The 12712-nt window shown below is 37.1% G+C and overlaps 1 protein-coding gene across 1 annotated transcript; it reads right to left on the bottom strand.

The window, feature by feature from the left end:
• Positions 1–7629: 7629 nt before the first annotated feature.
• Positions 7630–12669, bottom strand: gm2a (ganglioside GM2 activator). Its single transcript, XM_007550291.2, has 4 exons — positions 12432–12669; positions 10882–11034; positions 9185–9367; positions 7630–8519 (listed from the first exon to the last, which is right to left on the bottom strand). Exons 1-4 carry the CDS (start codon positions 12549–12551, stop codon positions 8364–8366), a joined length of 612 nt encoding a protein of 203 aa, XP_007550353.1. The 5' UTR covers positions 12552–12669; the 3' UTR covers positions 7630–8363.
• Positions 12670–12712: the final 43 nt, after the last annotated feature.

Genomic DNA, 12712 nt, shown 5'->3' on the forward strand with positions numbered 1-12712 from the left:
ACTTTTTCTATTTAAAAAAACAATTAAGCAAATTGAATAGTAAGTATTAATATTTTTAACAAATACTAGTTGCTGTCATAAAAAAAAAATATTTTTCTCTTACAAAAACCAACTACAGCCACAAAACTATAGGAAACATGTGGTTTTCCAAAAGAAAAACACTAACAAAACTGAAGAAGAAAACTTCCAGTCGCTTTAGAAAAAAACCTATCAGAAACCCAGAATTAAGATATCATTTCATTCCCCATAACCTCTAGCCTCTGTCTGCCTGCTGTTACTCACAGCTGCTGGCGTTCCTGCCTCTCAGTTCATCCTCAACTCAGGGAAGTTTTCCTCCAACTGAGAAAGTTTGGATATGTGTTTCCACATGCCAGCAGGGGCGCCGGCCAATCAAAAATAAGGAGGAGGGTCACATGCAAAGTAGCCGCAACTTGACACAAAGAAAAGCCCTCCGGCCCTGAGGAAACTCAGTGCTTTCACAGAAACATGACCCTGCCTCTCCATCACTTAAACCCCCCTCTGCCCTTCCAAAGATCTGTGTAAACTCATCACAAGCTGCAGGCTGGAACCTTAAATCACTCGGAAAATGTGCTAAATCCCAGTGGGACGAGGGCCTGGAGCACTCGGATCTACCTGAACTCGATCACGGTGACGTATGGTCTGGCCTTTTGACAGCGAAAACAGAAACACGGATAAGACAATAAACCGTGACAGTAACAAGCATGCCCTGTTATGATTGCATTGAACAGCCTTTAGGAGGCATTTTGTGTCCTGGAGAGTATTCATAGATGTCTAATGTGGAAGAAAAAACAGCTTCTGTGAGTACACTAGCTATGAAGTAAACACAATCTAGAAGTCTGTTTTTAATGTGACAAAAACCTCACATTCCAGCTGTCGTTTAAATATAATTACAGAGAGATTCATCTTGCACCACACGGTCAGAGGTTGACAAATCTCCCATACATTCTCATTTCTGTCATTCCTCCGTGGCTCAGTCAAAATTAGCCAAAACTTTTGAATAAAATGGGAAGGAATCAAGGAAATTTGGACTTTCAAAATATCTTCTTAAGGGACAATTTAAAAGTTTAATAAAAATTTTCACCAAATTGTTCAACACGGTAACTGTCTTAAATGTTTTTATACTATTAAATAATCTTTCTCACTGCAAAATGATGGATGGATAGCTTTAAAGTATCCTTTAGTCCATCCCAAATTGATGTGGAGTAACAACTGCTTCTCTTATCTGCTTTGTTGTTTCATTCAAGTTAGATTTATTAAATTGACCTGATAAGGACTTCACAATGGTTTTCATCTGTATTTATGCCTAAAACGTTTGAGTGTGAACGTGTGAACCTGAAAGCACAGCTCTGCAGTAAACTTTTACAGCAGCTATAAGAGAAATGCTCCAAAGGGAATAAAAATGCGTCTTCGAGAATGTTTTGAATAAGAGGGAAAAAAATCTAAAACTAAACTTGATAAGATGACAACAAGATAAGACTTTTTATTGGTCTGAAAAATTTATTTCCATGGATCAGAGTTTTAATGTTTCTCTCCTTGAAGATAACAGTTTTGACAGGACTGAGTTAAATAAACCTTTCTGCCTTCTCTGGCTTAATATAAATACAATTATAAATGCATCAGTTGGCTTTGGGTCATGAGGACACACAGAACTTTAATCAGTGACATTACCGTAAGAGAGATAGTGCATATCTCATGGCCAAAATATGGGGTTTGTAGCCTGGATGGACCAGAAAATAGATAATTCTGCCTTTTGGCGTAGCTTAATGCCCTCATCATTGCAGATCAACCGCCAACTTTTCTATCATCTGCCTAACAACACTTGGGAACTACAAATAACATAACTCAACTGTGAGCTGTTGCAATAGACAGGTCATTGTTTGAAAATGCCAGTAGAACCACATCATTTGCAGTAAACAAAGATGAGACCCTGATAATCCCAAACTTTAAACCACTATAACTTTTAATTCACTATAATCATTATTCTGAATTCTAAATTTAGGTCAAAGCCATAACTGATTCATTTTAAATCTTCATTTGAATCTGAGAAACTCAAATGTCTCCTCTGTCCGTCCGTTTCTGCAACCTGTTCAAGGAACCCAAATCTGAGACGAACAGAGGTCATTAGGTTATCTCCAAAACAAACAGCCTCAGCCTCTTGTCTGCAACAAATCAGCTAACACGGTTAGTGTGTGGCTCAGTTCGTGGCTCAGTTGTCTTCTGAAAAGCTTTTAAGGTGGGAAGGACATTTCTCCAGACACACACATGCACACGTCTGCTTCTAATTAACCCACTACCTGCATAAAAGTGTGTGGCAGGAAGTTACACACAGTCAGTCTTCCTACGTCCACTCACAACTGGGGTTGTTTTACATTACTGTGTCTTTTCAAGAGTCACAACTGTTGCTTCTTTGGACTAGTTGCACTAACCCCACATACTCCAGATGATATTTACCTAAAATGTAAGGTAAATACTTTTCTTAGGCTGAACGTCTGCTTTCATTTTAAGGCCATGTTAAAAAAAAAATACTAAAAATAAGATCAGAAGTGGTGAAAAAGTCGATTAAAAAGTAACAGCAGGCGAACCAGTTTCAACAGGGCATTAAGAGAAAACTACAGCAGATTGAATTAAGACAAACGTTTAGAATAACAATAATTATTATTATCTTTATTATTATCTCTATTATTATTATAATATCAGTTGACCCCTGGCGAAGAAACCTGCAATAATCTAAATAGAAAATAAATGTAGGAATAATGATAATATTAAACAAATATGTATAACAATCACACTTATAGCAGCGGTCAGATAAGAAATCAATCTCTGCAGAGGTGGGCAGTAACTAGTTACTCTTCTACTCGGTTACATGTGCTTGAGTAGCTTTTTAATAATGTACATGTAGGATAAATTTTCCTGTGCTGACTTTTTACTTTGACTTGAGTAATATTATGAAGTAACTCTACTCTCACTGGGCTAACATTTCTCGATACCCTTGAATTTATTATCGGAGGGTTCTTCATTCAGTAAATGAAGAACAATGATAACTGAAAATGCACCAGACACCGACAAAAACCTGCAGTTTGAGACTTTTTATTTCTACTCAAGCGTCATTATTTTTGTTATTTTCTATCTGCTGAGTATGTTGTACCATTTGGAAGTCCAGTAAGTAATCTGCTAACAGTACACACCGGCACTGGAAGTACTTAAAATATCAGAAATTGCTCATAACTCTATATTTTTGTTAGTCTGGCCTCATTTTTAAATACGAAATCAGATGTTGTGATAAGATCAGTACGTGAGCATTGCAATAACAAATCTACTTCTGCTTTTATATTTTGTCTTTTGAAACTGGACTAATAGGAAAGTGGAAGAATTCAAAGATTCATGGCCCGTGTGTGTTTGTGTGTGTATGTCATTGCCGCCATTAGCAGAGGAATTGGTGGTTAATTTACCTTTTGTTTTGCCTAACGTCTTGCTGAAAGCAGCTGAAAACCCCTTCAATGACTGCGTGTGTGTGTGCGTGTGTGTGAGTGTGTGTACGGCTGATCTGCTGACCCACATGTCGCCAGATAACGATCAGAGTCACACAAAGCAAATACCATAGACTAGGGTGAGGTCAAACTGAATGTCTGGATGAATATTTTAGTCTAATCTAATTTTCAGATGAAGACAGAAGCTATTTCTCTCCTCTGAAATCAATTAAGTAAAAAAAAAAAAGTGGTTTTAAATATTTTCAGCATTTTCTTCTCTGTTGAGACAGATCCAAAGGCAGTCGAATGTAATTATTCTGTGATTTAGGAAAATAAAACTCTAGTTCTTTTCTATCTTCCTTCTGTTTGGAGTTATCCTGCACCTTTTCTGAATTTCACAAGTCACCTTGAAAAACTGCAACCTGCTTTAAAAATAGGAAAATTGAGCATCTGTCCCATACTACTTCACAAGTTTATTCAGATTTTTTTTTTAATTATGTGGGAAAAATCCAAAACATGCAGAGCTGTTTTGTGGCTTGAGGACCAAACACTGCTCTACTGCCCTTACATTTAAAACTTTTAATTCAGCTATTGTGTTCGTTTTAGAGATGGTAGTTTTAATTTAATTTTCTCTTGTATGTTTTTTTTATGAAGGCCTCTCTCTGTTTTCACCCTTTGAAAAGCACTTTGTTCATTTATTTGCATGAAAAGTGGCCTGACAATAAAGTTTATTGCTTTCTTCAGATCTTGTCTTTCACTATGATTTGCATTACTGATTAACATCGCTGGACTTCTCATCAGAGTAACTTTTATTTAAAAAAAAATAGTTCTGTGCAGACGCTGAGAGGCTCTGGTGGTTTAGTGTGCACGCTGTCTGCAGAGATTAGTCTTTGAAGAGGTTGTCCCGAGTTCGATTCTGAGTCTTGGACCGTTTGCCCAGACTGGGCAAATGGCCCAGTCCCTATTTAATGTCTATTTATTGTTCAATAAACGCAACTATACCTTTTGAATTTTAAAAGAAATCTGACCAGTGTAAATTTGACAGTGATGAAACTGTTTATAAAAATGATTCTTACATATTTCAGACTGGAGTCAGTGAGACACCAGAAAGTCACTTACCAGAACTCGGTGCTCCTCTGGTGTGTAGAATCTTGTCTAGTGCACTTAGGACACTGACTGTTGATAACTACTCTTAAAACCCAGCAGCAACAATGGAAACAATCCCCATGGGCCCAAAATGTTGATGGCCTCCAAACATTTTTCATTGAAACATGAAACAGACCACTTTTCTCCCTCCTTCATTTAGTTTTCATAGCCAATGCTACTTTTTAGCTAAACTTCAGTAGGCCTTCTTCACTAAGCTACCTTTACCTTTTCCAAACAGTAAATATGTAAGTTTAACACACTGCAAACAAAATTAACTAAATTAGTGTTACTTGTATTTAAAATAAATGATCATGTTTAGATAATTATCACTGGAAAACTAGTGATAACAAATGCAGCATGCCTTATCATCACTGCCCTATGGCATCAGGATGTCTGCAACCTTTTCATATATCATCTTCTGATTGGTTATTTCACACGTCAACAGATAATGCAACACGCTTGTTAACACTCAGAGACCAAGCCAAACCCATTCACCTCCACTTCTATTGTTCTGCTAATTTGTTTGTTGAACTTTAAACTCCTACCTCTCTTCTTTTTCTAATCCTCTACTGGTCCTTTTTTAATTTTTATGGAGACTTTCCTCCGTCTCTTCTTTACATTCACCCAGCGCAAGCTTCCTGTCTCAGGAAGAGGTTGATGATGGAGGTCAGAGACAGGAAGTCCAGCAAAGGAGATTAGACATCAGCAGGATAAGTTGTATACTTCATTGCCGCAACTCAGACATCAATATTTAGCACCAGAAACAGGAAGTTCTTTGGTTGTTTTGTCCATTTTTGTACCTGCCAGTTGGAGTTTCGCCAAAACTGTTGGGTTGAACCCGGTTGGTGGTTTACTCCTTCACGTCCATCTGTTTATATGTGTCCAGTTGGTCTTGCCAAATACATTTTAAATGTATTTTTTTTTATTGGAAAAAAGCAACAAAATCCCACTTCAGTGTGGAAGTAGTCCCAACTATACAGTCAAGCTGAAGGCTGCTATTAAAGCAACCTGGCTTTCTTTATACCTTAGCATGGCTACAGCATAAAATTATGCAAAAGGAGACCCAACCAAGTAATGTATGGATATATTTTTCAGTTGGACACTTCAGGGAGAATCTGTTTTCAGTTTTTCTAATGTTGCAGTTTTCAGAAAAACTAAATTTGTGTTTTTCATGAGCTTTAACCCACAATTATCACAATTAACAGAAATAAATCCTTGAAACATATCAATGAAGCTACATTTTACATTTTGAATTAAAGTTCTGACATGAAAATATTTTAATGATGTAAATTTATTGAGATGGAAAAAAGTTGTAAATATTACTTTGTTACTTTTTTATTGTCACCACTGGTTATTATTAAGCAGAAATTGCACATAGAGCTTCAAATTTGGTCATTCTCTATTGATGTCTTCAACACATTCCTCTCATTTCTGCACATCTAGCCAGCTGGAAATGGGAACAGAACGAAGACTAATTTAATTTACATATAAGCTACTTGAAAGTGTTAATTAAACGGGGAATTTCTCAGTTCAGAACCTTTTTGTTCTCTACTGAATGTGTTCTTTTGAGTTTTTTTCTTACTAAATGATTTAAACAGGAATGGAAACAAAGTTATATCATGAATGAAAGTAAATTTGATTAAATCTGATATACTTTTGTGCTAAATGATTTGTGAATATTATCTCTTTCAATTTGTGACAGTTTCCATCAAAGATCAAGGAAAACAGCTTGCAAACAGTTTAGAGGAGGTATTTTTTGAAGGTCCCAACTGGCTGTGTTAGAGGCATCTGCAGACCACTTGTTTCTGAGACAGGAAGCAGGAAGCACACTGAATCGACTGCAGCCACAGCATTTTAACAAGGGAGATTGTGATAATGTGGCCTCACTTAGAGCCCAACCACAGCATGTGTACAGCAGATATACCGCCGACATATTAACAGTAACTGCATAGTGTTTTATTGAAGTTGAAAACTGCGTCAACGTAAATCTCAGCATTGAAAAGTGCAACAAATGTTTAATATTCTCTGGTTTTGCTGTTCTTACAACATGCGACTGCACTCCTCAGCTGCCGCAGATGGACTTAAGGCCAGGAAAATTGAGCAGTCATTCTATTCATCTGTGAACCAAAAGAAAATAACATCCTGTCAGTCCAGCAGACCTTATCTGCTACTACTGTGCACTTTGTCACTTTCCTCCTTTTGTTTTCTGCATTGTTTGTCGCTTCCCTATAATATCCAATCTTGCTGTAGTTTTAAAACTAATTTTTATGCTAAAATGTTATCAAAACAACAAACTTCCATGAAACTGAAGCCATGATAATCAAGTTGTGTTGTTTGGCCATCTTCTGAGGACATTACAACACAAAAATTTGGAGAAAAAATATTTTTGTGTAATTCTTTGTTGGGAGGCTGTGAAATACTCCCACCGTGTGGTGAAAAACGTAACTGCATCTTTTAAGACTCAAACGCCACAGGAGCTTTAGTGTTGGTTACTTTATATAAGAAAATGTTATTAAAAAACTATAGACTGTGCGCATGTGCAAAGATGACAGTATGTTCATTTATATAATGAAAAACAAACTTTATATTTTCTTAAATTATAAAAAGGCAGAATTGTCTTGGAGTTTGTTCTAAAAAAAAAAAAAAAAAAAAAGAGGCACTTGGCTAAAACTACCAGCTGCAATTAAAATCTATTTACTATATGGTGGCCACTTATAGATTTGTTAAAATCATTTCCTCAAAGAAATAAGACATTCTCACCCAGGCAGGAAAACATAAAATCATTTTCATTTTGCCTTTTTGATGCTACAGAAATGAGAGTAAAACACAATTATACTGTGCAAAAAACATATTTATTGAAACAAAGTATTTTAATGAATACAGCAATTTTTCAAGCTTTTTTTTAGTGTTGGAATGATTTTGCTTTAAAATTATAAGGCGAATATTTAAAACATTGTACAATGTTTATATGACCACAAAATAAGGTGTTTTGTTCTTTAAATTGAGTCTTGATTAAGAAAAAAATGACCTCATCGATTTCCTGAGATGATGCAAAGTAAACAAGAAATGTAATGTTGCCTCAAACACTGGGATTTTTGCATGAAACAGTATGACCAATGTTTAAGTTTGTTATACTACTATTTTTACAGATTTAGTCAAATAGTCCACAGAATCCCACTTAAGTTTTCATTATTTTCATTAATCTAAAAACTTGATGAAGAAAGAAAAAAATCTTAACATTTTAGCAAACTGGCCAAATGTTCCACAGAATGAATTAAACTGCACAACTTGGTTTTTGTTAACTGCTAAAAATAATCACAGTTTTCTAAGCTTAAAGAAAACTTGTGCCACTGAAAGAAAATAAAGACAATCTTCAAATAAAAAGTAGCTTGTAACAAAAGACAACATTAAAAATAGATTAAAAGGCTCATATGCAGAATGTCAATGTTCTTCTCTGGTTACTGTAGCTTTTTACATATACAGTAAAAGCATAGAATGAAAAAAAAAAAGAAAAATCTAGCAAAACCTTGATCCTGTTTAAATCAAACACCATCAGTAGTACCTAATCTGCTTATATGTGTTTGTTTTCCCCTGATGTGGAGAGACGACAGCTGCTGAAACACGAATCAAACATAAAATTAAAAGTTGACGCAACTTTCTAAAGCCTGGAGTTTACGTCATTTTTCTGTGCAGATAAACAGAAATATGAAGCTGCTGTGAATCATCTCCTCAGCTGGAGTGAACGGACAGAGACAGCTTGAGGCAGCCCAGCTCTTTGCCTCCACCACCCAGGACTCCCTGAACCCTGTAGTTCCCATTGGTGAGCCAGTAAGGCAGGTCCATGTAGGGAAGGTAGAACTGAGTCTGAGGCAGCGAGTAAGAGCCCTGAGGAGACACAGAGAATATAAAAATCAGAGCAAACTTGGCAACACTGGAGTTCAGTGTTACCTGACCTTTAACTGGTGGATCAGATTTCAGTGTAAAGTGAGTATTTCCAGTGTTGAGTCTTCCTTTCTTTCTAACTTCAGTAAATCTCTCCATTATGCTGGATATCACCTTTGAGACAAAGTCCTGACTGTTGGTGATCCATTTTCGTTTTACTAGCGTTTGGAGTTTCTCACAGCGTTTGTTATCATTCCTCAACCTGCTCTTTCAGAACTGATCACATTGCTGTCACTACGGTTAAGACCAGAGGAGTTTCCTCTTTTCACAGTTGCAAACTGTTACTGTTCTCATTTTTGACTGGCGACATAATTTTTACTACGTGACAATGCTCTCCATCTAGGTGCAAAACAAGCAGACCTTCAACAGATTGTTCCTGTATTGCTGGGAGGAATTGTTGGCATCAGGATGCTTCCTCGTTACCGCCAAGTAGAACAAGTGGACCGTTTTCAACCATTTGTGAGACGCACTAATAATGTTTGCTGTCAGGAGCAATATTTGTTTTAAACCTCTCGGTCACTGAAACCTTTTTTTTTTATTTGCGGCATTAAACAACGATGCCAAAACTTAACCCAGGGTCAGTTTCTGTCGGTGAAAAGAAAACTCACCGCTTTGAAGGGGCAGTGACAGGGTAGGCCGTAGGTGTGCAGCGGTTCGGGACAGTCCTGTCCCGGTGGGATCAGCTGGTTCAGAACCTCGCAAGCGTCATTATAGTGACAACTGCCAAGATCCTCGAGGCAGGGGACCTTCACCCAGAAACCCGCCACCTCCTTCTCCAGGGTCACATTCAACTACAAAAAAAAAAAAAAAAAAAAAAAAAAAAAAAAAAAAAAAAAAAAAAAAAAAGAAAAGGAGGTCAGAGTGATATGCAAAAAGATTGACTTTAGTTTCAAACCTGCACAAACACAAGAATGGCACCATAAACAACACAATAACTGACTGGCATGAGTAATAAAGGTGTGGAGCTGAGCTGTTAAAGGAGCAATATTATGTATTTTCCAGGCACATAGCACAATCAAGTAACTATGTAACCTGCAGGTGTTATAAAAACTGAAGGTTACAGTTTCAGCTTTCAGGTTACACTGAAGGTGTTCTTCAGGTAAAAGAACTGAAGAACACCTTCAGTTCTTTTAATTTGTGAGGTCAAATTAAAAGAAATTTGACTTCACAATTTGATGCCTTGTAATTGGGGCTCTGTCTTTTTTAAAAGCTCCCACTCTTTCTGACACGTCATCACAACAACACTCCTCTATTTTCTCGTATTTAGGAGAGTTGTACTGAGAAGTAGTTCACATGATCAGCTCAGCAGACATGCAGTTCCACCAGGTGTTTGCTAAGTGCTGCTGCCGCTAGTCTGGAGGAACTGAGTGGGGAAAGTGTGCAGGAAAGGTGATCGGTGAGGCGGAAGCTCAACTGGAGAATGCAGCAATAAATGTAGAATCTTAATAAGTAGACTAAAAGCCATTTAAAACAAGGGACAAAATACAATATTAGTTTTACCATACTTTACATTCACAGCATGGGGAATAGATTTGTTTAATCTGTAAATAATAGGATAATCTTTTCTTGTCCCTTTGTACAAACAGGTTCTTTAATACTTTGACTTGTTTCATGTTTTTGTGTGCAACCCTACAAAATTAAGAGATTAACAGAAAAAAAATAATCCACAACAAATTGATAAAAGAAAAGAGAAGTTGTAAGTAGAAACACTAGTTTATATATTTAAATGTTTTAAAATGTTTGAGTTGCTGTTTGCAGGTCAAGGCGCTCTAAAAAAAAGACGCCAAACCTCTAATCAGTAAGCTCACATGATGATTGGACAGCAAATCCAGAGGCATCTGCTGAGACAAACAAAAATTTGCAAGCTGCAGACAAACAGATCTGCTGCTGCTGAGTAACTCAGTGTCTGAGGCGTTCTCACACACTAACATGTAGTTAATGCTAAAACTGATAAACGTCGTTTTGTGGTTTATTACCAGAGAAATGATGAAGTGCTAGTGGTGCAGGAGTTGACTGCTTCTCCCTTTAGTTTACTGCTGTTGCAAAACTGATAATGTTTTCTCTTATTTTATTAAAAAACAGTCTAACAGTCAGTGTCTAATCTGATCAGTGTGTAATCATTGCAAATCGAGAACCAAATACCTGCAGTGTTATCATTGTCGGTGTGTTTTGCTGAGTCTCAGCTGGTTTTCCCATGATGTAACCAAACCAAACTGTGCTGAATGTCCCAATAACAAACATCTTGAAACATATGAACGATTTTCAGTTGATTGTTTCAGGTTTGTGTTGCAAGACGTCAACTCACAGACAGAGGGGAGGCGAGCTTGATTGACGTGGATCCGGACGCAGCGGCCGTCAGTGATCCCGGAATGTTGATGGGATCTGGAGACACAGTCAGGGTCTTTAGCACAGCCGGAGCGTCGGGCTGTCCGCAGTTTTTCCAGCCGAAACCCAAAACCTGCAGAGTCATCAAACATTCACTTCTCCGTTTGACTCTCTGCCAGAAAGATCCAGCTTTATGCTTTACACTAACGTAGTATAACTGAAATGTGACAGAAATCAAATTTTTCTCCTTCTGAAGTTGCCTATAACAGTTTATTCATTTAGGTGTCATTAATCTTCTTTTCCAACAATGGCACCAGGATTCTTAAGCAGCTTTAAAAAAAGATATGAGCATCTCATTTCAGATGTGAAATACAACAATAAACTTGAATTTCTTAGTACGGGGCATAAAAGATTTGCAAAGAAAATATTGGTTATTTACATTAACTTCCATGCTAGACCAAAAAAAATGGCCAAACTGGAATATTATTTAGGGATCCTACACATTACTTAAGGTTTAAAATTTATTTTTTTCCAACTAAAAGCCATTTAAGTCTGGCTCTGGAAAAATATTTCCAGAGTTTTCAGTCTTTAACAGAATGTATTGCACATATTTCTACAAATACCTGAAAGTAAAAAAGGAAATCCAACCAGTTTCTATTGTTAGTGCATCACGTTAAATAACTATTTTTAATCCTTCAATGAACGATTTTACAATTTCTGGTCTCACTGGTGCATTTCTCAGAACACAACAGAAATTCTCAAAACTACTTGTTCAATCTTCAAATCAACGTGTCACTTGTGCACATCAAAAAGCACTTTTGAGCAAGGTGCAAATGCTTTTGAACATCTTACAAGTGGTTATGTACAATTCTATGCTTCTTCTTACACTTTCAATTGCTCTTGTCACGTTGGTCAAAATGTATTAAACAAGTCTCTGTTGAGTTGTCTCGACTTCCCCAAAATGTAAGCACAATTTCATTGCATAAGTCTTAACATGGGAAATGCTTGAACAAGTTCTCATAATACAGCAATAATTTCTCAGCATGTTAATGGAAAGTAAAGGAAGACTCCAATGTAACCCCTAAGAACTGCATGTACAGTTTTCTTTAAGGAGGTTATTCTGTTCCATTTTGTTGCTGTTTTTTGCTCTCTGCACTCCTGTCTGTTTTTTTCTGTATCACATTGCCTCTCAACAGATGACAGCAAAAGTACAAATTTGACTGTTTTATTCAATCACAGTGAAACAAGACATAACATTCTGGAGCACTGATGTGTTCATTGACACATATTTCATTTTGAGAGACGAACTAAGTATTTTGAGGAAGAAACTGGATTTTGCAGGGAATCCATGCTGTTTCACTGTTTCTACTAAATGTTTTGGGAAATACATTAACTGTTTTTGAAAACGTCGAAAATGATTCGAGAAATGCACAAAAGCGACTGAGAAAAACAGTAAGAACGCGGGTGTAACCGAACAGAGATTTATTTATTTATTTATTTTTGTTGTTGTTGACAAAGCGGAAAGCGTACCTTTGCGTTTCTGACTCTCTTCATTCCAAAGGACTCGCAGTTTGCCTGAAATACCACCGCAGCTAAAAACACCATCACGGCTGCAGTCACCTTCAGACAGCCGGCCATCCTGTTCATCATTACGGCGGTAAATCCCGATACTCTGCGCCTTTTAAGCGACCGTCTCCACGGGCAGAGAAAGCCAGAATGCTTCCTGAGACCAGCACTTCCGTGTTTACAACCGCCGCCTGAAAAAACTATCACGTGATCCACATCAGTCACGTGACGGACAACAGTCTTTC

The sequence above is a fragment of the Poecilia formosa genome, unplaced genomic scaffold (assembly GCF_000485575.1).
Source record: "Poecilia formosa unplaced genomic scaffold, Poecilia_formosa-5.1.2 Scaffold35, whole genome shotgun sequence".
Taxonomy (NCBI): domain Eukaryota; kingdom Metazoa; phylum Chordata; class Actinopteri; order Cyprinodontiformes; family Poeciliidae; genus Poecilia; species Poecilia formosa.

Coding starts and splice junctions, on each gene's coding strand:
- gm2a (XM_007550291.2), bottom strand. CDS start 12,551: ATGATGAACAGGATGGCCGGCTGTCTGAAGGTGACTGCAGCCGTGATG. Junction 9,368..10,881: donor AGCTCGCCTCCCCTCTGTCT/GTGAGTTGACGT, acceptor TTTTTTTTGTAG/TTGAATGTGACCCTGGAGAA. Junction 8,520..9,184: donor GTCACTGCCCCTTCAAAGCG/GTGAGTTTTCTT, acceptor GTGTCTCCTCAG/GGCTCTTACTCGCTGCCTCA.